The sequence below is a fragment of the Bufo gargarizans genome, chromosome 5 (assembly GCF_014858855.1).
Source record: "Bufo gargarizans isolate SCDJY-AF-19 chromosome 5, ASM1485885v1, whole genome shotgun sequence".
Lineage (NCBI taxonomy): Eukaryota > Metazoa > Chordata > Amphibia > Anura > Bufonidae > Bufo > Bufo gargarizans.
The window spans coordinates 417,061,854-417,087,755 of record NC_058084.1 but is presented as its reverse complement, the minus strand read 5'-3'; the positions used below and the strand labels follow the sequence as shown (position 1 = coordinate 417,087,755).

The 25,902-nt window shown below is 43.1% G+C and overlaps 1 protein-coding gene across 2 annotated transcripts in view; it reads left to right on the top strand.

The window, feature by feature from the left end:
* LMBR1 (limb development membrane protein 1) overlaps positions 1-25,902 on the top strand; it is a 145,946-nt gene that overhangs the window by 68,534 nt on the left and 51,510 nt on the right. Inside the window, exons 1-2 of one of the 2 annotated variants that reach the window (XM_044292686.1) lie at positions 4,570-4,596; positions 25,108-25,234. In XM_044292686.1, coding sequence (XP_044148621.1) covers positions 4,579-4,596; positions 25,108-25,234 — 145 coding nt within the window. In that variant the 5' untranslated portion in view covers positions 4,570-4,578. Of the gene's footprint in view, positions 1-4,569; positions 4,597-25,107; positions 25,235-25,902 lie in introns of those variants that run through there. The other variant, XM_044292685.1, reaches the window with a different exon arrangement.

Here is a 25,902-nt window from a genome sequence, read left to right as displayed (position 1 = left end):
GTGGAAACAGTAGTGTGGGGATAACTGAGATAGGAGCTAAGGGAGAAATCTTGTCCTGAGCAGATGTTAAGACCAAAGACTTATGGCAAATATGCAGCATTCCTCTGGTGAGTACGCTATCTACTTTGGTCCCTTCTCCTATCCTCTCAGGTGTCCATAACCTATGGAACAATTCCTTACCCAACAGGGCCAATTCGAAATCTACATGCATACAGAATGTCTCTTGTCTGGCCAGTTTAAGCCACCTTTCCAAACTAATAGCCTGTATATAGGTTGATAGGTCAGGGAGGGAGATACCCCCATGTTTCTTCGGGAAAGAAGGCGAAAGGACATTCTAGTGCGCTTCTTATCCCACAAATAACTGCTCATGATGGATTGTAGTTTATTAATGAAACTAACAGGTACCGATATGGGTAGGGCTCTCAAGGTGTACATTATCAGCGGCAGGATGTAGGTGGTGAGGACATTTTTCCTGCCTAGCCAGGTTAGGAAAGGAGAGCTGCTCTTAGAGAGAATAGAGGTGACTTTGGAGAGTAGCGGGGGGAAATTAAGACTAAACAACAACTTGGGGTCCATCGGGATCGTCACCCCCAAATATTTTATTGCTTGTGTAGGCTACTTGAATGGTGTGAGGGCATTGACCTTAGTACGCAGGACAGCTGGGAGGGAAACGCCAAGGGCCTCCGACTTATCGAAATTTATCTTAAAATTTGAGATAACCCCAAAAGTTTTGAAAATCTGCATAACCTCCAGCAAAGCCTCTTCAGGATTTGACAACAGGAGCAGTAAATCTGCCTAGTTTCACTCCTTTGATCGTGGGGGATTGGCGGAACTTAAGAAGAAGCGTCTCTAGGGTGAGTACAAACAAGGTGGGGGATAATGGGCATCCTTGACGAGTACCGTTTCTAATTTGGAAGGCGTTCGATAGGGTGCCGTTGACTAGTACTCTCGCAGATGGTGCAGAGTATAGAGTATAGATAGCTCTGATGAGGCCTTCAGGGAAGCCAAAGGCTTGTAGTACTTTCTCCATATAGGCCCAGCTAACCCTATCGAACGCCTTCTCCGCATCTGTGCCCAGGAGTACAAGAGGGGACTTAGATTTGATGGCGTTGGTGATCGCATGTATGACTCTACTGATATTATGCCTACCCTCTCTACCTGCAACGAAACCTACCTGTTCTTCACCCACAAGCCCAGGGAGCAACCCTGACATCCTGCTGTTAAGCAGTTTAGCCCACCACTTCAAATCGGTGTTCAGCAGTGAAATCGGCCTGTAACTTCCACATGCTTCCTTATCCTTCCCTTCTTTATGGATAATCATTATGTGCGCTTCCTAGGCTTGTGGGGTCAGAGAGCCACCTGTAAGGAGGAGATTGCATGCCGTGACAAAATGTGGGACTAAAATATCTTTATACTTTTTGTAATATGAGCTTGGAAAACAGTCAGGTCCGGGACTCCTGCCTGAAGGGATAGACATTAGCAAAACTCCTGAGCTATCGCTGGAGTATTAATAAGTCGGGGGCCTGAGGCTGATTTGATGGCTTGAATAAAGGATTTATTTCTTTGGTTCTTAATAAGGTTTGAGACTAACTTAGAACCTCTATTCCCATGAAGGTATTGTTTGAACATTCAAAAAGTCAGTGACCTTATGCCTCAAGCACTTAAGCAGAACCTCAATGTTAATAAGACCTCCCTGAGATCAGATGTCAGCTCAGACCCCAAAGTAAATGACCCCCTCAATCAGACCTCAGATAAGAGCCCCATGCCTCTCATCATCCCCATTATCAACCATGATGCCTCTCATCATCACCATTATCATCTATGATGCCTCTCATCATCCATGATGCCTCTCATATCCCCCGTTATGATTGTCATCACCTCATTGCCTCAGATCAGCCCCAAGTTTCATAAAATAAAAAAGCACTTACCTCTCCGGCTCCTGGATGCCGCTGCTCCTCACCACCCGCGCTCTGTGTTCCTCCAGCTGTCGGCTGTGCTGTGAACTGGCGTGCACAGAGTGACGTCACAGAGCGCCTCACACTGTGCGCAGCCCTGCACAGCCTACAACCGAGGACCAGGAAGCGGTGAGTACAGAGCCTTCACCGCTTCCTGGTCTTCACCCTCCTACCTATTTTTGCTACGGGCAACGAAAATGCTATCGCACTGTACATGTGAGCCCGCACCTGGAAGAGCCAATATCAGGGGGCTAAAGAGCCGCATGTGGCTCTAGAGCCGCAGGTTGCTGACCACTGCCTTAGACCAGTGATGGCAAACCTTTTAGAGACCGAGTGCCCAAACTGCACCCCAAAACCCACATATTTATCACAAAGTGCCAACATGGGAATTTCCCCTGAATACTACAGTCCAGTATAGTATATCTTCCATGTACTTTTCGCTATAAAAGCCTGTTTACACTCAGTGCGCTGCCTGTGGTGCTAATAGTACGCCTGCGCTGATGTATGGCAGGAAAAGTCTAAGGCCTCCTGCACATGACTGTAGGTGTCCCGTTGCCATATTGAGGACCGCATTTGCGGATCCGCAATACATGGGCACCGTTCCACGTGCATTCCGCATCACGGATGCGGACGCTTTCACTTTAATGGGTCCGCAAATCCGGAGATGCGGAATGGTGCGGAACGGAAGCACAGAACGGAACCCTACGGAGAGGTTCCATGGGGTTTCATCCCGTACTTCCGTTCCGAAAAAAGATAGAACATGTCCTATCTTTTTGCAGATCGTGGACCCATTAAAGTGAATGGGTCCGTGATCCACTGCGGCTGCCCCATGGTCAGTGTTCTTGCATTGCGGCCCGCAGCACGGCCACGGGGTTCGTGTGCAGGAGGCCTAAGGCATATTGGTACACCATAGACTTTTCCAGGGTGCAAGTGCCCACAGAGAGGGCTCTGAGTGCCGCCTCTGGCACCCGTGCCATAGGTTCGCCATCACTGCCTTAGACCGTGGACTCGAAAAGCTAAAAAATTGCGTTTGTCATCCACAGGATAAGGGGTGTTCAATAAGTTATCTATCCCAGCATGTTCTGTCAGTGTTAGTGTGGGTTCATGTCATGTTTTATGCCACCGTTTGACGTATATGTTAGAAAAAAAATAAAGATACAAAAACGCGGCACACCACATTCTGGTATCCTGCAGAGTCCAGTAAAAAATAAAAATTTTTTTATATATATCTTTTTTTATACATTTTTTTTTTTTTGGGTTATTTTTACAATAGAACTCTGCTGTGAACGGATGTCACTGTATGGCATCAGTTTGATGCATCGGTTTAAAGTATACAGTTTTTGTATACAGTACTATAAACGGAAGGGAAAAACTTGATGTGAACCAAGCCTTAGAGAGCTGAGCTTGTCTGTTCAGGTTGAGAGATGTCTGGACATGCAACACACACTGTAGCAGTTCAGTCTGATGACAGCACTGGAAGTGACAGAATAGCATGTGCAGTACAGTTGGGCTCTCCAAAGAAAGTGAGGGCTTTGGAGCTCTGTTCCGTTATTAAATTCCTTACAAAGAAAGAAAAGACGCCTAAAGAAATCAATGAAAGGATGATTGCTGTGTATGGTGGCGATGCACCTTCCTAATACCAAGTTTTGGGCCAAGTAGTTCAAATGGGGTAGGGAATCAATTGAAGATGACCCCCGTTCAGGGCAACCTATTGAAGCATCTTCAGGGGAAATGTGGCGTAAAGTGGAGGCCATGATTTTGGAAGAATATTTGGTCAAAGTCAGTGATATGCTCATGAATTAGGCTTTTTAGTTGGCACAGTTTCTAGTATCATTTATGCTGTTTTGATTTATGTCAAAGGTCAATTCCCGGTGGGTGCCACAAATGTTGATGTCTGCGCAAAAAAATAATTTGCCAGCAATTTTCCAAGGGAATTTAGACATGCTTAGAGAAAATCCAGGAGACTTCTATTCCCAAATTATTATGGGTGATGAAACATGGGTGCACCACCATGATCCTGAGACCAAACCAGGGTCCATGCAGTGGAAGCACAAGGGGTCACCCACTCCAAAGAAATTTTGTGTGCAGCAGTCAGCTGGAAAGATCATGGGAACAGTTTTCTGGGATACAGAAGGCGTTTTATTAGAAGAATTCATGCCACACAAGACAACTATTACTGGAGATACCTATGCCTTAACAATAAAGGCAGTGAGGCAATCAAACAGAAACTTGGTGGGAAGTTGTCGGCAGGTGTGTTGCTGCTTCACAACAATGCGCCAGCTCACGAGTCTCGGAAATCACAAGCTACTATCAGAGAAATCAGCTTCATGGAACTTTAACCATCCATCCAACCGTCCAGACCTGGCTCAGAACCTGAAGAAATTTCTCAGTGGTCAACAATTTCCTGATGATGATGCAGTCAAAGAGGCGGTAACGGTTTTCTTCTATTCTGAAGGTATCCGATCACTAGAGATGAAGTGGAATATGTGTGTTGAAGTTGAGGGGGATTACATTGAAAAGTAGGAAGTTAAATTTTCTCATATTTTCATGTTCCTGTAGATAACCTATTGAACACCCCTCGTATAGGTCAATGAATGTCTGTGTGAACTGCGAGCTTCGAGAAATGTTTACCAGTTTTCACGTGAGTTACTATACATTATATTACAGCCCACGTAGTCATTCATTTGGATTTCTTTTTCTGTCAGAGACAAAAGTTGTTTAATCAGTGACATCAAAGGCAATGGTTTGTTCCTTCGTATTTTTGACATGAACCAACATTTCGAGAGCAAGAAATAAGGTCATTTTTCTCCTGCAGAACTGAGATCATTAAACAATCACCCTCACTTAAACATTTATTAGTTTTCACATTGAGCTTCTGAGAATTCAGGGGCCCTTTCTACAGTGAGTCAGGTCACAGAGCAATTATTTTTTAATAGAAGCCATCACAGACAGCAGTTATTATAGCCAATTTTTATTGCAATTTTTAACGGGAGGGCAATTTCAGACAATACTTTTAACTCCAGCTGTTAATGAACCTTTCATTCCTCTAGACCAGGGCTACTTTTTGTAAGAGTCCACTTTGCCTGGCTCTGCCGTCAGGTGAAGGTCCGTTTAAGGCTTTATCAAATATGTGTATTTATATTTTTTTTTTTATGTTTTGCTACTTTTGCCAATAATAGCACATTGAATCATTACGAAGAATAGTTTTTATGTCCCTGCATTCAAAGAGGCGTAACTTTTTTTTTTTTTTATTCTACAGTTTGTGACCGTACGAGGGTTTGTAGTTTTCATTGGTATAATTTTTTTTTAATTCATGGGACGAGTGAAAGTCACGCTCCAGACTCACAGCGCGATTATGCAACAGCACCCGTCCTGCCCTTCCAGTGCGGCCGGGGTCGCATAGCATTATATTGATTTATGATACTATGTAACCCTTGCAGTTCTGGAATGTATTGGATAGCACTGACATAATGCTGTCACTGTTATACAATACATTGCAGACCTCTAAGGGTCACTATAATGCTATGCAACCCCGGCAGTGCTCTGGAGTTCAGTATGGGTGCTCTCCCTTACACACTCTGTGAGTCCGATGCGTGGGACTCGCTCGCATGAAAGGGGTCTTACTGATCTTTGCTTTCCGGCCCCCCCCAAAAAAAATAACATTTTGCCATTTTTTTTTATTTTTTATTTTATTTTTTTATTTATTTATTTTTTTATATTTTTTTTTTTATACGTTTACTGCATCTAAAAGTACTATAATTTTTCGTGGATGTGCCATTATGAAATGACAATTGGAAATAGAAATTGTAATGGGTATGTAAAATGGCCCTGTAAGAAAAAAAAGTGGTCTCATGTTGTGGGAGGGTCCAAATTGACAGAAGGCAGGGCAATAGAAGTAGGCGGGGCCATCAATACCGTACTGCAGGACAAAATAGAACCAGATACCATAGTGCCTGATGCTCCTACATTAATTAATGCTGAGAACATCAGATCTTTATGCACCTTGATAATGGCCAAGATTAACTGGCCCCCTGGGCATCGGATCACTGAGAAATTTCCCTGTAGGGTCTATGGCCAATCAGCCCATGATAATGTATGATTATAGCCTCTGTGTTATTTAAAGGGGTTTTCTGATATTTTTTTAACTGATATATGGGGAGTCGACATCCAGGACCCGCACTGATCAGCTGTTTGAGAAGCCACCGTCTCCCACAGTAGCGCTGTGGCATTCTACCCAGCACAGCACCATACATTGTACAGCAGCTGTGCTTGGTATCGCAGCTCAACCCTTTCACTTCAATGGGGCTGAGGTGCACCTAGACCATGTGACCAATGAACGTGACGTCACCTGGCCTAGGCAAAGTTGCGAGAAGGCTGTGGCGTTACTGCAAGAGCTGGTGCCTTCTCAAACGGCTGATTAGCGGGGGTCCCGGGTGTCAGACCCCCACTGATGAGATACTGACGACCTATCCAGAGAATAGGTCATCTGTTAAAAAAATCTTGTAAAGCCCCTTTAATGTCAGACCTATGAGACGCAAGTAAGCCCATGGATTTTAAAGGGGATGAGCCTCCCTAGCGTTCTCCCCATTCATTGCTCCAATTGTTCTGCTAGATTTATTTCAGTCTGGCAGCTCAGGGCGCACGTCCTCTCTCGGGTCTTTTCCTCTAACTGTCACAGCTTCTAGCAGAAGATATGGCTGGTGATAGTTGATGGATTTTAACTGAACGCATGCGACCACCTCAGTGAGGTATATAAGGAAAAGAACCAACAGCAGGTGGCGCTATACAGATAGATTTGATTGAATAGCTCAGTGGCTATACTACATTTTTAATTACATGCAATTTCAAAAGTATTCAGATCCAGGCACTGGTTTAAAAAATGTAGAATAATTTTTGTGGCACAACTCCTTTGAATGGGGTTTTCCTGGACTTGGGTACTGATGACCTATCCTCTGAATAGTTCATTAATATCCTATTGCGGGGGTTCAACACCTGACACCCCACCAATCGGTTGTTTTGGGCAGCTGCTGGTACTGGAAGCTATACAGTGGACAGAGTTTTAAGGAGAAGGCCTTGTGTAGTGGCTGTGCTGGGGTATTGTAACTCCTCTTCCATTCACGTCAAAGGGAGCTGAGCTGCAGTACACCGGTGCTGGACACTGTACAGTGGACAGAATCCCTAGGCCACTGTATAGAGTCTAGTGTCAGCGGCTGCCCGAAACAGCTGATCCGTGGAGGTGCTGGGTGTCAGACCCCCCACTGATTTGATATTGTTGATTTATTCTAAGAATAGGTCATCGATATGTATGGAAAACCCCTTTAATGTGTGCTGCATTTCCCAGCAAGATACACAGAATTAAAAAAATAATGTAAAACTTTAATAAAAAAAAGTAAAACTTTAAGAAATGAATATTACATATTTCATTCATGTAGATCCATGTATGGTTGTTATTGTGGCCCAAAATGATGCAAGTTTGTTAACGACATGTTCGTATATTAACCACTAGAGGGCGTATGAGAACCGCAGTACATATCAGTCTCTATACATGGAATCCTGGCAAATTTTAGGTTTTTAAAAGATTCAGCAATGCGCTAGTTATACCATCAAGAATGGGTAGTTTTTAGTGACTTAATCCGGCGGCTTATTGTATTCTCTCCTATATAGTCCCAAATCCTAGAAAATCTGTTTTCATTTTGTTTTTGTATGTCATTATAGCTAGCTGCAGAATGATTATCAGGTTACAATGATTTTATGATTGGTTAATTACTAAGTAACTAATATTTAATACTAATAATAACTAAAATAGAGCTGCAATGGTAAATTTCAGTGGAATGGAGTTGGTATATTAAAGGGGTTTTCTGAGATTTTCTTACTGATGACCTATCCTCTGGATAGGTCATAAGTATCTGTTCGGTGAGGGTCCGACACACAGGACCCCTGCCGATCAGCTGTTTGAGAAGGCATCTGAGCTCCTGTGAGTGCCACGGCCTTCTGTCTGCTTTCCCTGGGCCAGTGACGTCGCGTTCATCTGTGACATGGCCTAGGAGCACCTGAGTGCAATACCAAGCACTGCTGCTATACAGTGTACAGCACTGCTCTTGGTAAGCTGTGAAAGGCCGTGCCACCAATCTGATGACTTAGGCCTCATGCACACGTTGTTTTGGTCCGCATCCGAGCCGCAGTTTTTTGCGGCTCAGATGCGGACCCATTCACTTCAATGGGGCCGCAAAAAATAACCTGTCCTATTCTTGTCCGTTTTGCTGACAAGAATAGGCAGTTATATTAATGGCTGTCCGTGCGGACCGCAAAACACACGACGGTCGTGTGCATATAGCCTTATCCAGAGGATAAGTAAAAAGAAAAACCTGGAAAACCCTTTTAATGGTGTCTACTGAGCTGCAAAAGTGATAATGTAAGTAACCCACATTCTTCATACCCACCTTTTATAGAGGACCTGTTGGCCCTTCTGGCATGGTATACCTCATGAAATAACAATGCTGTTGCATCTTTTGTTAAAACTCTGTTTTGGAACATTCCTCTATTCCTCCTGGAAGTTTCTAAATAAATTACCCTTTTCCTGTGAAAAGGGTCTGTCCACAGTTTGGTATGGTCAGCATGGATTGTAGGGACAAGAACAGTCAATTTAAACGGGTTGGCCACTTTCTGGTTACTGTTGACCAATGTGTTTGTGAGATGATTATATTTCATACAGTATGGCTCCTTGTTCGTCAAGTCTTTTGTGCTGTCCACACAGAGGTCCTGTCCATAAGATGGCCGCTGATGGAGGGTCATGTGAGCAGGCAAATCAGCTCCATGTGATGTCTCCACCATTCAAGTACACTGCACCTGTCATCTGGAGCGGTACTGTTGAGAGTTTAGTGTAGGTGCAGCGTATTTGAATGCAAGGGACATCACATGGAGGTTATTTGCCTGGTCACATGACCCTCCATCAGCCGCCATTTTATAGACAGGACCTCTGTGCAGTGCTCCAGCCTAAAAAAAATATCAAGGAGCCTGAAAAATTTAGGAGTAAATAAAAAATTTTAGTCACCAAATTTAAAATACATATAATTACGGTATAATAAAAAAAAAAAAAAAAAAAGAAATCTTGTCTTGTGTAGTTGCCCATTTGTCTCTCCTTTTTATTAGTTCTTCTAGCCCCATCAATCTTGAGGCTGACTGTCCTTCATTACACCCCCTCACTGTTCCTCCATTAAAACCCCCACCTACTCTCACATGGCTACTGTAGTGTTCCAATAAAAACTGGGATGCTTAGGAGCATGAGGTTTCCTAAGCTACAGCCCACACAGTTAAAGGGGTTGTGCACTCATTTCTATGACCTGTCAGACTAGCCAGATTCGTGTTGCTGATCATGCTTCCTTGATCCCTAGGTGCTGGGCCTTGGCTCCTTCACTTCCAGGACTCCGCTGCTTGTCTTGGGTTTCTCCATGAAAACTTTTATCTTGATGCCGCTGCAGCCAATCACTGGCCACTGTGGAGATCTGCTCCCCTTGCATCACAAGACCATTTAATATAATGCAAGGGAAGCAGTGATCAGTTATTTGCTGTAATGGCGTCAAACAGGACGTTTTCATGAAGGGACTTAAGACAAGCAACAGGGGCTGTGGGGCAAACGAGCCGGGACCCAACACTGGGCATCGGGTTAGTATGATCACCAACAAAGGTCCTGCCAGTCTCAGAATATTAGTGTATCCAAACCCTTTAAGGAGTTCTTTTTTTAAGGAGTTTGAAACTGGTATTCTTCTCTATGTGACACAGAATGAGTTAAAATAAACTATCCCCACTCGAATCCTTAAAAGGCCAATCACTTAAAGGGGTTTTCTCATGACAGACAATGGGGGCATATCGCTAGGTCCCCACTGCTGGGACCTGCACCTATATCGCGGTGCGCTCCCATTGACTTCTATAAGGAGCCGGCTTGGTGGTGGCCGGACCGGAGTCCTCCAGCCACCACCTTGCGGGGCTCCGTTCTTGATATAGGTGCGGGTCCCAGCGGTGGGACCCGCACCTACAGTCATGTGAAAAAATTAGGACACCCTTTGAAAGCATGTGGTTTTTTGTAACATTTTTAATAAAAGGTTATTTCATCTCCGTTTCAACAATACAGAGAGATTAAAGTAATCCAACTAAACAAAGAAAACTGAAGAAAAGTCTTTTCAAGATCTTCTGTAAATGTCATTCTACAAAAATGCCTATTCTAACTGAGGAAAAAGATAGGACACCCTCACATGTATTCCCTCTTAAATTGGCTCAGATCTCACACAGGTATATCACACCAGGTGCACATAATTAGTAGATCGTTACTCTGCATGTTGAATGAGGCTTGCCCTATTTAAACCTCAGACATTTAGTTTGGTGTGCTCCTGACTGTTGAAGTGAGAGTGAGCACCATGGTGAGAGCAAAAGAGCTGTCAGAGGACTTCAGAAAAAAGATTGTAGCAGCCTATGAGTCTGGGAAGGGATTTAAAAAGATCTCAAAAGATTTTGAAATCAGCCATTCCACTGTCCGGAAGATAGTCTACAAGTGGAGGGCTTTCAAAACAACTGCCAACATGCCCAGGACTGGTCGCCCCAGCAAGTTCACCCCAAGAGCAGACCGCAAGATGCTAAAAGAGGTCTCCAAAAACCCTAAAGTGTCATCTCGAGAACTACAGCAGGCTCTGGCTACTGTTGATGTAGAAGTACATGCCTCTACAATCAGAAAGAGACTGTACAAGTTTAACTTGCATGGGAGGTGTGCAAGGAGGAAACCTTTGCTTTCCAAGAGAAACATCGAGGCCAGACTGACATTTGCCAGAGATAAAGTTGACAAAGACCAGGACTTCTGGAATAATGTTCTTTGGACAGATGAGTCCAAAATTGAATTATTTGGACACAACAGCAGAGGACATGTTTGGCGTAAACCAAACACAGCATTCCAAGAAAAGAACCTCATACCAACTGTGAAGCATGGAGGTGGAAGTGTCATGGTTTGGGGCTGCTTTGCTGCAGCAGGACCTGGTCAGCTCACCATCATAGAATCCACGATGAATTCTACTGTGTATCAGAAGGTGCTTGAAGAACATGTGAGACCATCAGTTAGAAAATTAAAGCTGAAGCGGAACTGGACCATGCAACATGACAATGACCCAAAACATACTAGTAAATCAACCAAAGATTGGCTGAAAAAGAAGAAATGGAGAGTCCTGGAATGGCCAAGTCAAAGTCCAGATTTGAATCCCATTGAGATGCTGTGGGGTGACTTGAAAAGGGCTGTACGTGCAAGAAACCCCTCAAACATCTCACAGCTGAAAAAGTTCTGCATTGAGGAGTGGGGTAAAATTTCCTCAGACCGATGTCGAAGACTGGTAGATGGCTACAAGAACCGTCTCACTGCAGTTATTTCAGCCAAAGGAGGTAACACTCGCTATTAGGGGCAAGGGTGTCCTATCTTTTTCCTCAGTTAGAATAGGCATTTTTGTAGAATGACATTTACAGAAGATCTTGAAAAGACTTTTCTTCAGTTTTCTTTGTTTAGTCGGATTACTTTAATCTCTCTGTATTGTTGAAACGGAGATGAAATAACCTTTTATTAAAAATGTTACAAAAAACCACATGCTTTCAAAGGGTGTCCTAATTTTTTCACATGACTGTATAAGACAATGGGGGCATATAAATATAATACTTCAGGAGCTTTACTCTTTATTCTCAACACCTCTGCTTGCCTGTCGGTGAATGAAAACCTTTGCTCCCTGAGGGAGGAAAGATTGCTCATATTCTGGTGCTGCTCACTGTGTAAATGTGGCTGGACATGAACATTCAGTCTGTGAATGTCAACCTTGAAGCTTTCCATTCACTGCCAGCAAGCAGAGGTGTGGGAAAGGTAGGAGACCTCCTCTGGCAGCTGAACTAGCCTGTGCTTAACCCCTTATAGACTGCTTTAGGGTGCTTTCACACTTGCGTTGCTGCAGTATTTTCTCCGGCCATATACCGTAAGAGTGACTGAACTGAAGACATCCTGATGCATCCTGAACGGATTGCTCTCCATTCAGAATGCATGGGGATATGCCTGATCAGTTCTTTCCCGGTATAAAGCCCCTAGGACGGAACTCAGTGGCGGAAAACACTAGTGTGAAAGTACCCTTAGTGAAATTTTCACATGACCTTTTTTTACCATGGTGATGGATCACGTGACGGACCATGTGATGAGCGCAGTGACGTCAACACAGGTCCTTTTCCTGTGCACAGCAAAGATGAAGACAAAAGAGATGCTGGCTGCGCGAACAAGTGGATTAAGGTGAGTTAAATTATTTTCTTTCTTTTTTTTAACCCCTCCAGCACTATTGTACTATGCATTCTGTATTAAGAATGCTATTATTTTCCCTTATAACCATGTTATAAGGGAAAATAATAAGGATTGGGTCTCCATCCTGATAGTCTCCTAGCAACCGTGCGTGAAAATCGCACTGCTTTCACGCAGCCTTATTCACTTCTATGGGGCCTGCGTTGCGTCGAAAACGCACAAAGAGGAGCATGCTGCGATTTTCACTCAACGCACAAGTGATGCGTGAAAATCACTGCTCATGTGCACAGCCCCATAGAAATGAATGGGTCCGGATTCAGTGCGGGTGCAATGCGTTCACCTCGCGCGTTGGACCCGTGCGGAAATCTCGCCCGTGTGAAAGGGGCCTTACAGTTCTGAAATGTATTGGATAACACTGACAGCATTAGGTTGGTGTTATCCAGTACACTCCAGACCTCTAAGGGTTACATAGCATTAGAAATCAATATAATGTTATGCAACCCGGTCAGTGCTGGGTGGGGGATCCCACCGACATACTGTGGGGTGAAACCAGCACAGCCGGTGCTTTATACATGTTCTAACAGGGTTTACCGATCTCTGGCTTCTCCTTGTGACCTCATGGGGACCCAGTCCTATAAAACACACTAATACATCTGCATGCCTAGTGTTCTCAGCCGTGGACTGTGCGGGGAGATCTGTGCGTCCCTAGTTGACATGTCTCCAGAAGCTCGCTTCCACCAGCAGCTCAGCTCCACACCACAGATTCAAACTTGCCAGACTGCTGGAGGCGGGAGCCCAAGCCACGCCCACACTCGGTGCCGCGTAGTGTGAGGCGCGGATCTTTACCCAGCAGACGTCTGCAGCATGTGTCTGCTGGATGAAAGCCTTTTTTTTCTTAGATGCAGAGCTGCTGAAAGTCTAGGCGCAAATGGCGACAAGACTACAAAGTCTTGTCGCCATTTTGCAATTCTAAGACCCATTGGCGACCATTTTGGTCGCCATCTGGAGCACTGCTGTGTGGACAGCACAGAAGATTTGTTTAACAAAATCTATATTCGCAATTGCCATATAGTCATCTTACATACTCATTGGGACAAGAAACCAGAAAGTGGACAACCCCTTTATTATATATTTCTAACAGGAATAACAGAGGAACAGTACAACGCAGAGATTTAAGAAAAGATGCTCCAGAATTGTCATTTCATGAGGAATATAAGTATTTGGTAAAACAGACATGTCACGGGAGGTGACAATTTTTTTTAAACCTCCTGCCGCTAGAGCGCCACTAGTCCAGTGATCCCTTGCTGGTCTCTGTTTAATGCTCCAGCATGAGACTGCTCTAGTCAGTCATTGACCACAAAGAGGATGTCCGTGTGTACGGCAGGTGACCAATGCTGACAATAATTAAAAGATGAGTAAAAAGAGATATTCACAAATAGCACATACACTGTGGCTCATCCGTCTGTATTTGTGGGGCTGAAATTTCGTGGCCTATTCCAGTAGCAGCAAAGCTTATGAAATGTTAGTCTCTTCCCCATACTGAGGACATCACTCCACGCAGAACTTGATATACGGGCGCGGATTGTTATCGTGTTAAAGGGGTTCTCCGGGATTTTCATATTGATGGCCTATCCTCAGGATAGGCCTCGAGTACGGCATTGGTGGGAGTCTGAGGGTACTTTCACACTTGCTGCAGAGGATTCCAGCAGGCAGTTCCGTCGCCGGCAATACAGACGCAAACTGATGCCATTCAGATGCGGATCCGTCTGACAAATGCATTAAAATACCGGATCCGTCTCTCTGGTGTCATCTGGAAAAACAGAAATGGTATTATTATAATTTTTTTGGCATTTTTAAAGGTCTGCGCATGTGCAGACGGGAAAGCCGGATCAGTTTTGCCGGAACACTTAATGCCGGATCCCGCACTAATACAATTCAATGTAAATTAATGCCAGATCCGGCATTCCGGCAAGCGATCAGTATTTTTGGCCGGAGATAAAACTGCAGCATGCAGTCCAAAAAACGTAAGAGGGACTGAACTCCATTCAGAATGCGATAGGATAAAACTGTTTTTTCCCGGTATTGAGCCCCTGTGATGGAACTCAATACTGGAAAACAAAAACGCTAGTGTGAAAGGACTCCTGTGAGGATTCGGACCCCCGGCAATCTGATACTGATGAGCTAACTTGAGGATAGACCATCAATATTAAAATCCTGGAGAACCTCTAACTCTTTTTTTTTAGGCAGATTTTACCTTATTTAATGTAAAGATATCAAATCCAAGATGAATCGGCAAGCTGAATTCTTTTTTTTTTTTTTTTTTTTAAATCTGCTACCAATTTCTTTTCTTTTTCCAGGACATACCCTAAACATTCCGCCTCATGAACGCTTCTATCTAAAAGACCTATTATTTTTCTCTATTCTAATGATTCCACTGGATAGAAAATGCGTCAGGGCCGACAAATGTAGATCCACTGGTTAAAGGCACCAGTAGCCCTTCTTTGTGGAGAATAATCCTCCATGGCAGGACGATGGCATCAATGAGACAGGAGTCCTTTTGACCTGACAGCTGAACGTGCAGTCTAATGCCCTGTACTCACAGCCATCATTTAATCGCCAGCTAAAGCAACAGAGACAGGTGATGAACATGTCTGTTTGCTCTCAGTTCTTGCCTTAGAATAACCAGCACCTGCCTTTTATTTTCATATTCCCATTCAGGGCTTACATTTATCTTCTCTAGATGACGGAAAATGTCTTGCAGTCCAAACGGCTTGCTAAGCAAACCTTAACCTAATGTTACTAAGAGACTACCCCCGCCCCCCCCCCCCCCCCCCCCCCCCCGCTTTTTTTTTTTTTGTAGGAAGGGAACAATGGCCGAGATATTTATTTTCAGTGTGCCATGAATGCCGAGCTTTTTCCCAGGCTTTCTACATGGGCGGAGGTATCATGTATAAAGTGCTGTGTACATACCTTACAGCGGGTCAAGATGTTTCAGCTCTGCAGTGTTCCTTTGCTCCTCACCATGGAGATGCATGGCATTATTGCCGAGAGTTTGATGTTTTTGTGAAGTTTTGTAAACTTTTCATCATTTACACTTTGTGAATCTTCTCCTTTTAAATACTATAGAGAGAGAGATTATTTTCTTTGATTGCTTGCGGTGGCGGACCTGAAGCCTCAGACTGCACCACTGAGAGATTTTGATGAAATCATGTCCTCTTCCCTTTTTCTGACAGGTGCAGTATTCTGGCATAGAGGTGCTGATGAAGTCCTTTTGAAAAGCTGTGGATACCTTCGGGGCAATTTTCTTATTTTATGAATGCATTTTACACATTTTGCACTAAAAAAATAATTTTTTAAAATTGGTCATTATTAAGATGTCCATCCGTTTCTGAATTGCAAGGTTTAAAAATCAGTCTGTTTGCAGAGTAACACTTCTCAGACCTGTAAACTGACTGCTGATGTGCAGCCTTATCTCTAATCTCCTGACCTCATAAACACTGATTATAGCTAAACTCTAATCAAACTGATAAAAATATGGCTTAAATAAGTGTTTAAGAGGTCAAGAGATCAGAGAGAAGGTTGCACATGAGCAGTCAGCTGACGGGACTAAGAAGTGATACTCTGCAAACTCTTTAATAAAGACCAATTGAAAAAAAAAAATTTGCCCAAAAGGAGTAAAGTGCAATCATTTAAAAAAATATTACCCCAAAGGTGTCCATAGCCTTTAAGCCAGAATATAGTGCTAGGCAAGAATTATAGAATATTTTACAAGCTCCTGCACCAAACTTCTTATAAGGGGTTTTGCCATCACAGACAATGGGGGCATTTCGCTAGGATATGCCCCCATTGTCTGATAGGGGCGGGTCCCACCTCTGGGATCCGCACCTACACAGAGAACAAAGTGGGGAAAGTAGTGGAGGGCGCCCTCCATTCATTTCTATGGGGCCGCTGAAAATAGCCGAGCGCTGGCTGGGCTATTGTCACGGACGGTGTACAGAAAACTAGAAGACACAAAATGAAGATCCGACTGACTGGATCCAGAGGGTAAGCCCTGCAACAGCCCTGGCTCTCTCCCTTACTGCTCAGCCTATGCAAAAATCTCTATGGTAGATGATTGCATATCCTCGTTCCTCGACTGTTTGACACCTGAACACCCTATAATAGTGAGGGGACACGACCACCGGCTCCCTACACTAAATACGGAGGGAGTCGGGGTCTCCTAGGATCCAGCAAACAGGAAAACACAAATGAATGAACAAACTTATCTGTAGAAGACTCAGTAGTAGCATCCAGCATGCACACACTCCAGGAAGTTGTATAAACCGCAAAGTGATGCAGTATGGGAAGGGATTTAAAGGGATGCAATCAGTGCAACTACATGACAGCTGAGAGAGGCTAACGAGATGAGAAAACGAAAGCAAAACAAATGGAACCGCAAGCAGGAGATTCTAAAGAACGTCTGTCAGAGCTTCTCAGATGTCTGGTGGTGACAGCTATTGCCGTCTGCCCTTATTGCAATGAATGGGAGCGGGGGCCACGCATGCGCGGCGCGCTCCCATTCACTTGTATGGGAGCAGCGCTTGGTGGTGGCCGGACCCCAGGGTGCTCAGCCACAACTCTCCCCACTCCATTCTCGTTGTAGATGCGGGTCCCAGATGTGCTTTGAGCAGAATGTTGTCACTGAAGCTGGTCATTGGCTGCAGTGGAGCATGTGACTATGCTGTAGCAGATGTAAACACTGTGTGGTCACTGCAGCTTGGACATGCAAAAGTCAGGGTGGAGAACTGGAGCGGCGGGGAGACATACGTATGAATCTTCTGTATATGGAGGCACATGCAAAAAATCATTATTCCTGTAGAATCCCTGTAATCTACTATTTCTGCCTTCTTCATGAGCATAGCCATAAATCTGAGTTTTGTAGTGGGTGACAGATGGATGACCATTGTTGGCTGATTCCACTCCAAACCTACAGTACTATATTGTGAGATGCAGCAGTTCAAGAGAAAAGAAATGTTCTTGTAAATGTCTGATCAGTTATTGATTGAATGTGTTATATCCAACTAATGGCCCGCAAAATCCAACGTAAGATTATTGGTCTGTAACTGGCCACTTGCATAAAAGAATGGTGAACTTAAAGTGAGTGTCTGACAAAAACAAAAAACAAAAAATACAATTGTTTGGCAAATGTTAAATAAATGAACTTTACTAATATACTTGATTTTCAGAGCTGGATTTTAGTCCCCATCAGACTGTTCCAGAAGATCTGCGCTTCTGCTGTAGCTGTGACGTTCTGACGCAATAGGGTGTGTCCTCCCAACTCAGTGACATGATGAATGGACTGGCTCAGTTTATTAGCTAAGCCAGTTCCCTTCAGCTGTGACTTTGGAGGGGCTGGCTTCATCACGGGGAGGATGCTCCCTGCGGAACATAACAGCTACAGTGGAAGCATACACATTTTTGGACTTTCTGATGGGGAATAAAATCCAAGGATCTATGGAGTATGTTAGTAAAGTTCATTGTTTTTCCTTTGTGAAGGATCCTTTTTAACTCAAGAGTTCACCTTCAAACACTATTTTATAGTACTTTTATAAATACTGTATGTTGCATTTTTTGTCTTGTACAGTGACTGAGTTCCAGCTTGTATTCTTGTCCAGAGCTGCATTCACAATTCGGCAGGCTTCAGGGTTGACTTCCTTTGTTGGTGTTATTTTGCGCACTAGTGATTTGCATTCTGGGACTTGTATAAGTGCTGTACTTTACTCTCTTGTTGGAATACCTAATGGGCCCATGCTGCCTCCTTTTTTTTTTTAAAGAAATTCCTCTGGGACTTGAACTCTGATGACTTTCTCCTTGGGATAGGTCATCAATGTTTAATTGATGGAGGCCTGACCCCCAGAACCCCCACCAATGTGCACACTGAAGGATCCTTACACCTTTCATTATTTTTGGGCAGTTGTGTTTGGTACTGCAACTCATCCCTTTCACATATGTGACGACAAGCTGCAGTACCAGGGGAAACCACCTGTATACATGAGCAAAGTAGGTTGTCATCTGAGGAGCCCTTCAAGTCGGATAGTGTGTGTGGACAATATATTACAACCTACCCACTGTAGCTGACTATACTTAATGGCTGTTTACAGCAGTGTATAGGTTATCTCAGGCTTGTTCTTCCTGTTGAGCACAATTGCAAAATGGTACGAAGAGAGATTCCCAGCATGATCCAAGTCGTGGTGGGATGGAGGCGGGTTGACCCTACGAAGAATCCATTGAGTCTACCCAATCTTTGATTTGTTTTTTTTCTTGTTGTATTTGTTCTGGATGCTCTAAGCTCTTGTGACCCGCACAGGGTTCTCCCTTTCCTTCTTTACCTCTCGTGTAGTTTCATAACGATACATCTCCAAGTCCTTGCAAGCAATAAGTAAAATCAATTGCAGGCAGGTGTCTATAATAGGGTTATTAACCTCATCAAGGATTTCCGCTGACTTCAAAACTTCCCGTCTGAAGGTCGAGTGCTTCGATATGTAACTGAAGACAGTGTTAACAGTCTAATTTATGGAAGCCTGTCTGGGTTTAATTTGCTCTTTTTCTTTGCTTCTGATGCCACTCAGACCTGCATCAACATGATATCAACCTTGTCTGTACACCTCTGCTATGTAGCTGAGATGTAAGCTTTTATTCTCCAATTTCCTTTCTCAGGTTTGCTTCTGCCATGTTACTACTTAGATATGAGATGTAGCACACACATGGGGTTTGTAAAGGTTCTTGAAGTTGTCAAATTGCCAAATTCTGTGAAATTCCTGTATTTTATGTAGGAATTCCTGCAGGTAGAGAGAGGCATCTTTTTAATTTTTTTAATTTTTTGGTTTTACTAAAAACCAAAATTTTTATGGTGAAAGAAACCTATTTGGTATTGAGTGGGTCCACCATCTTTCCTGGATGTATATCCATGTGTCTGTACATGAATGCTGTCACTGTACATTAATACTCTTAAAGGGAACCTGTCATGCACATGACCGTGGTTTGGGTCCGCATCCGTTCACTTCAATGGAGCCACAAAAGATGAGGACAGCACTCCGTGTGCTATCCACATCTGCATGTCCGGACAAGGACAGGACTGTTCTATTAGGGGCCGGCCGTTCTGTTCTGCCGAATGCACACGGCCGGTATCCATGTTCTGCGGACCGCAAAACAGCCAACGGTCGTGTGCATGAGCCCTAAGAGTAGGATGTGTTAGAGGCAGAGAAGCTGAGCTCTGTGATGTACAGGTGTATTTGTTGATTTCTCTGCCCACCTATCTCTGTACACATTGATAGAGGGAGAGCTGTCAATCATTCTGCTTGGGTGCTGTAATGGAGACTCTGTGTCTCTCCTAGGAGTCTTGTTAAGCAAATCTTATCATTTTATTATATATATATATATATATATATATATATATATATATATATATATATAAAGGGTTTGTAATACCTGTAATAACCCCTTCTTCCCCCATTCAGCCCCTTCGAGTTGAGCATGCTGTATAGCGCAGGGCAAGGGCTTTTTCCTAAGATTCAGTGACGTACCGGACTATGCTAGGTGGAGGCTTCAGCCTAGCAGTGAGCCCAGTGATGTCACCAGCACTAATGGGGGCAGGTCTTTAGCACTGCCCTCCCATGTAAAACACAGAAGAAAAGGAGTGCAGTATTGTTTTTGGAGAGCAGATCTTGGTGGAATGGTTTTCGGGTGCCATATCACATTTGAAGAGACCCTGAGGTAGCCCTAGAAAGGAAACCCCAAAAAGTGACCCCATTTTGCAAACTACACCCCTCAATTAATTGATCGAGGGGTGCAGTGAGTGCTTTGACCCAACAAGTGTTTCACAGAATTTGGAAACACTTGGCTGTGAAAATAAAAAATTACATTTTATTTCCAATAAAATATCGCTTTAGCCACGAATTAGTCATTTTCTAAATTTGGAACAGGAGAAAAAACACCCTGCAATTAATGCATTTTTTCCTGAATACGGCAACACACCATAAGTGGTCGGAAACTGCTGTTTGGGGATATGGCAGGGCCTAGAAGGGAAGGAGCGGCATCTGGATGTTCTAATATGGAATTGCTGATATTGTTTTTAGGGGCCATAACACTTTTATTTTTTGTTGTTGACTGAGCTGTGTAAGGGCTTGTTTTTTGTGTGATATATTGTGGGGGTTTTTTTGTACCATTTTGGGGTACAAATGACTTTTTTATTGCTTTTTTATTATGAGGTGAATTGCGCAAAAATTAAAATTGTGTATTTTATTTTTATTTTTTATGGGGTTACTCATGCAGTATATATGATGCTAATTTTATTCTGTGGGTTGATACAGTTATGATATCAATATAGTTTTTTTTCATGTTTTACTACTTTTTCAGCATAAAATTACTTTATTAAAAACAAGTTATATTTTGCATTGCCATATGCCAACATCATTAACATTTAAATGTTTTCACTAACTGTGTGAGGGCTTGTTTTTTGTGGAAGGGACTGTAGTTATTCTGGGTACCATTTTGGGGTACATATAACTTTTTTGAGATTTTTTTTTTTACAATTTTTTTTGGAGGTGAGATGGGCAAAATTTGTAATTTTGTTAGTGCTTTTTATTTTTTTGCGGTTCCTCATGCGGTATGTATGATAACTTTTATGGGTTGATAGAGTTATGGCGATGTTTTTTTTTCATGTTTTACTACTTTTACAGCATAAAGTCACTTATTTTTTAAGTTCTATTTTGCATTGCCATATACTAACATCCATAACATATTTTTTTTTCAGCAAACATAGCTTTCTGAGGGCTTGTTTTTTTGCAGAACGGGCTATAGTTTCTATTAGTACCAGTTTGGGGTACATATGACATTTTGATCGCTTTTTATTTTTTGGGGAGGTAAGATGACAAAAACAGCAATTCCATCATTGTTTTTTTAATTTTTATGGCGTTCACCACGCGGGAGAAGTATCCTTTTATGGATCAGGTCGTTACAGACGCAGCTATACCAATTATGTGTAGTTTTCTTTTTTCTTTTAATTTTTTTTTATTAATTATAAATGAGCAGATATGAACCAGTGGGGCTGATGGCTGGACTGTACAATGCAATACTCATATTGCAGAGTATAGCACTGCCAGTTTTACACTGACATTCATCGTGATGAGGACCTTGCTTACAGCGGGTCCTGTCAGGGAGGCTTGGTTCCATGGCAAGCCTGGATGCCTTTGTAATGGTCCCGATGGGGGAGAGAGAGGGAGCTCACTACCTCTGTTAACTCTATGGATGCCGCAGTGGCTACTCACTGCGGCATCTAAGGAGTTAAACGACAGGGATCGGTGCCAGCTCTGATCACTGCCGTTGCAGTAGTGTGTCAGCTGTATATTATTGTTGATAGCAGCAGCTCTGAGGAACACTGAGGGGGCTGCGGGGGTCGCAGATGGGGGGCACAGTATGGCACAGTGGGGAGGCAGAGCATTTACCTTATTGCAGGCTCTGATCTCCACGGACAGGATCTTTGGAGATCAGAGCCTGCAAACAGCATACACGCCATTGGTTAGTCTATACAGACCAATCAGAGCGATTGCTGACTAAGGACCTCTCTGATTTGTCCTTTGCTAGCAGCTCCCATGTCTCCTCTGTTGGGGAGAATAGAGAGTCCGGGGCTGTGACAGAGATCGGGCGTAACTGTATGCCCAATTGCAGAAACTATCTTGCATTGTGGAGGTACAGTTACGCCCATATGCAGGAAGGGGTTAAACTATGCATCTGTCTTCAAATAGACATGTTAGCAAATGTAAAATCTGGCAACAATGATGTTTTTATAATCTGTGTTTCTTTCTGTTGCTGCTGCTTTACATTGTAAAATAGAAAAAAAAATCACTGGAGACCATCAACAAGTTGCTGCCCACAGATCTAAGGAGACATGCAGAAATAAATGACAAAAATAAAATAACCAGTTTAACATATTGCTTTTTGAACCAGCAACATCTTTACTGTTGAGTGTTTTCATGTAGCAAGAGATTACTGCACAGAGCAAATATAAACTAAAGTATAAGTCAAAACAGCGAAAAAACATAATATACCCGAAGGCTATGGACACCTTTGGGGCAGTTTGTATTATTGCAGTTTAATCATCTCAATTGCTCTTTATTAAAAATGTTCAAGAGTTTTCCCCTACAGCTTTCATTTTCAGTACATCTGCGGACTGTCTCCTCTCCCTTCTCAGTGAATTTGTTGGAGATCTGCCCTGATTACTTGACCTGTAGCCCTTATCTGTACCTTCCTAACAACACTTATTATAGCTAAATTTCTATCCATTTTATAAGAATATGGCTTAAAGGGCATCTGTCAGCAGATCTGTACCTATGACACTGGCTGACCTGTTACATGTGCGCTTGGCAGCTGAAGGAATCTGTGTTGGTCCCATGTTCTTATGTGCCCGCATTGCTGAGAAAAATGATGTTTTAATGTATGCAAATGAGCCTCTAGGAGCAACGGGGGCGTTGCCATTACACCTAGAGGCTCTGCTCTCTCTGCAACTTCCAAGCCCTCTGCCCTTTGACAGGACCAGGCAGTGAAAACCTAATAAGTAGGCTTGAGCGAACCGGCCTTCGGATCAAAAACGTTGATGTTAATGCTGTTTCCGTACAGCATTAAAATGTATTGGCTCTATGGAGCCAGACTTCGTCACGCGAGACTTTGGTGAATTACTACTGTATTCATATTTGCATATTTAAAAACAATTTAAAATTGGAATCCAAAGTAGGCTTTGGTACCGAGGTACCGGCCAGTACCAAAGCCCACTTCGGATTCCTGTTTTAAATAGTTTTTAAATACGCAGATATGAATACAGTAGTAATTCACCAAAGTCTCGCGTGACGAAGTCTGGCTCCACGGAGCCAATATACTTTATTGCTGTACGGAAACAGCATTAACATCGAATTTTGTGCGAATCAAGTTTGGATCTGTGATCTGAAGGTCGATTTGCTGAAGCCTAATCATAATGCCCGGCTCTGTCAATCAAAATGCAGAGGGTGCGGCGGTTGCAGAGACAGCTGAGCCTCTAGGTGTAACGCTGACGCCCCGTTGCTCCTAGAGGCTCATTTGCATATCATAAAACATCATTTTTCTCAGGAATGTGGGCACATATGAACATGGGACCAACACAGACCCCTTCAGCTGCCAAGTGCACATGTAACAGGTCAGCCAGTTTCATGGTACAAATCTGCTGACAGATGCCCTTTAGATCAGTGTTATGAGCTGTCAGGAGTTCAGAATTAACAGATTCAGATTGTCTGAGAAGGGGGAAGCAAAAGTCTGTAGAGGAAAAACGGTTGGAAAAAAAAAAAAGATAATGAATAGACTACAGAAATTAAAAAAAATGTCCCCAAAAGTGTCCATAGCTTTTAAGCCTTCTTGTCATGCTGTGCTCTTGGCTGGTGGGCCGTCAGACCCTTGGTTTAATCTAGGGTCGTTTTAATTACTTCACAAGCTTTTTTTTTTATTTTTTTTTATTTTTTTATATAAGCGAAAGAAACTAAACTCGCAGATGATAGATGAGTCGACCCTTCAGCTGAGTTAATCACAACCTCGCTATCTACATATCACACAGTCCAGATAAAAAATTAGAAGGACTTGCAGTGTTGTTTTTGTCCACATGAGGGCCCTGCAGTCTTCAAAGACTGACGCCCAAGCCCACTTACTTATAGCGGCATCTAAAAGGGATTACCTCACCATACCTGTGCAGCGCCCAGTTCCTGGCATGATGCCACATCTTGGCAGTTGGCCAGTGTCTTCCATTCGCTTGATTGGAATCACAGATACAATTTGCTAATCCACTTTCTCAGCCTTGAGAATAAGAAATACAATCCATCTTTAAAAAATGGCTTTTCACAACGATGACGTTATCAGGAAAGCTGATTATTATTTTTATTTTTTTAGAATATTGGAGTCCGTAGAGTCTTGTATCTTATTTTCATATTGCTCATCTTAAAGGCTAATGAAACTGGGGAAGCCACATCTGATACATAGGTTTTCTAAAAAACACGCAATCCATTTTTATTCACCTGACTTTAGTACAATATTTCTGTGTCACCAGCGATAAGTGATGTGTTTATTGACTTTGAGACCTTGGCTTGGGAACGGAGGCTGTATATAGTGAGCGTCTCTCTATGAACCGCATTTATTGTGCATGTATTTTTACGCCCGCTTGCTCATGCAGTCAACTCTTTATGGGCAAGCGGGGGCTCGGCTGTATCGGTGAGCACGTATTTGTCTGGGTTTTGTTTCTTGCTTCTTTCTGTTTTAATTTTTTATTATAGGCTCTACAGAAATGCATCGAACCTATTTAAAGGGGTTGTCTCACTTCAGCAAATGGCATTTATCGTGTACAGAAAGTTCATACAAGGCACTTACTAATGTATTGTGATTGTCCATATTGCCACCTTTCCTGGCTTGATTCATTTTTACATCAATTATACTCGCATGTTTCCAGGGATTACGACCACTGCTGCAGCACAGACAGGAGGTGGCCCGGACGTGAGCTGCTGCCCACGCTTGCCTGTGTGTACTTTACACGTTTCCGGCCACCAGAAAGGTCGGCACTTTCTTCTATAGTGTGCAAGCACGTCCACCACTGATGGATTGCAGGGTGGTCATAACTCCTGGAAAAATTTGTCCAGCCAGCAAAGGAGGCAACATGGACAATCACAATACATTAGGGCCTTGTATTAACTTTCTCTACATGATGAATTCTATGTGCTGAAGTGAGACGACCCCCTTTAAAGTTTTCTGTTTAATAGATACCAATATCACTCAGTGTTTTTTTTTTTTTTTCACCCCCCCAAGGGAATCAAAGCCCGGATACTGGAGACAGTAGTCATGCTCATTCTCCTGGCCTTGCTTATTTTTGGCATCGTATGGGTGGCATCTGCCCTGATTGATAACAGCCCTGCAAGCATGGAGTCATTGTACGGTAAGTTTCTTCTTCCTACATACCTGTCAAGGAAATACAGTATATCAAGCAGCTCCTGTCAGGTATTGGAACTTGTCTGCATCTTTTCTTAGAACTTTTCTTCTGCCATTTGTCTGTTACACCTCCTAGGAAGAGTGCGAATAAATTGACAATTGGTTTTACCTTTCCTCTTGTCAATAGGACATACCGTATTGGACATGGGGGGGAATGGTAATATCCAGTGATCAGATGTTTGATAGATTTCCAGGAAGTATAACAGAGGAATGTTACCAGGGACAGGCAGAAGTATCCATAACTGTCCATGAGCATTGTTTCAGATGTCTCTTTTACATTGTGTATATACTGCTGCATTGAACAGCGAGGTAGAATTACTTTAATTTAGGACCTGTCCCCGATCCTGACAAACATTTACTAGCCTAGAAATGTAAGGAGTTTAACGGGAACCTGCTATCATATATATAGTCCATAAACCGTCATTTTATATATAGGGTAAGGCCCCTTGCAGACGAGCGTATTCGGATTAGGTCTGGATGCGTTGTGAATGCGTTCAGTAAAAAATACGCAATTTCGCAGGCAAAGTCATTCAGTGCTGCCTGCGAACGCGTTCAGTTTTTATCGCGTTTTTATGCGTTTTGACATGTTTTTCACGTGCGTGATAAAAAACTAAA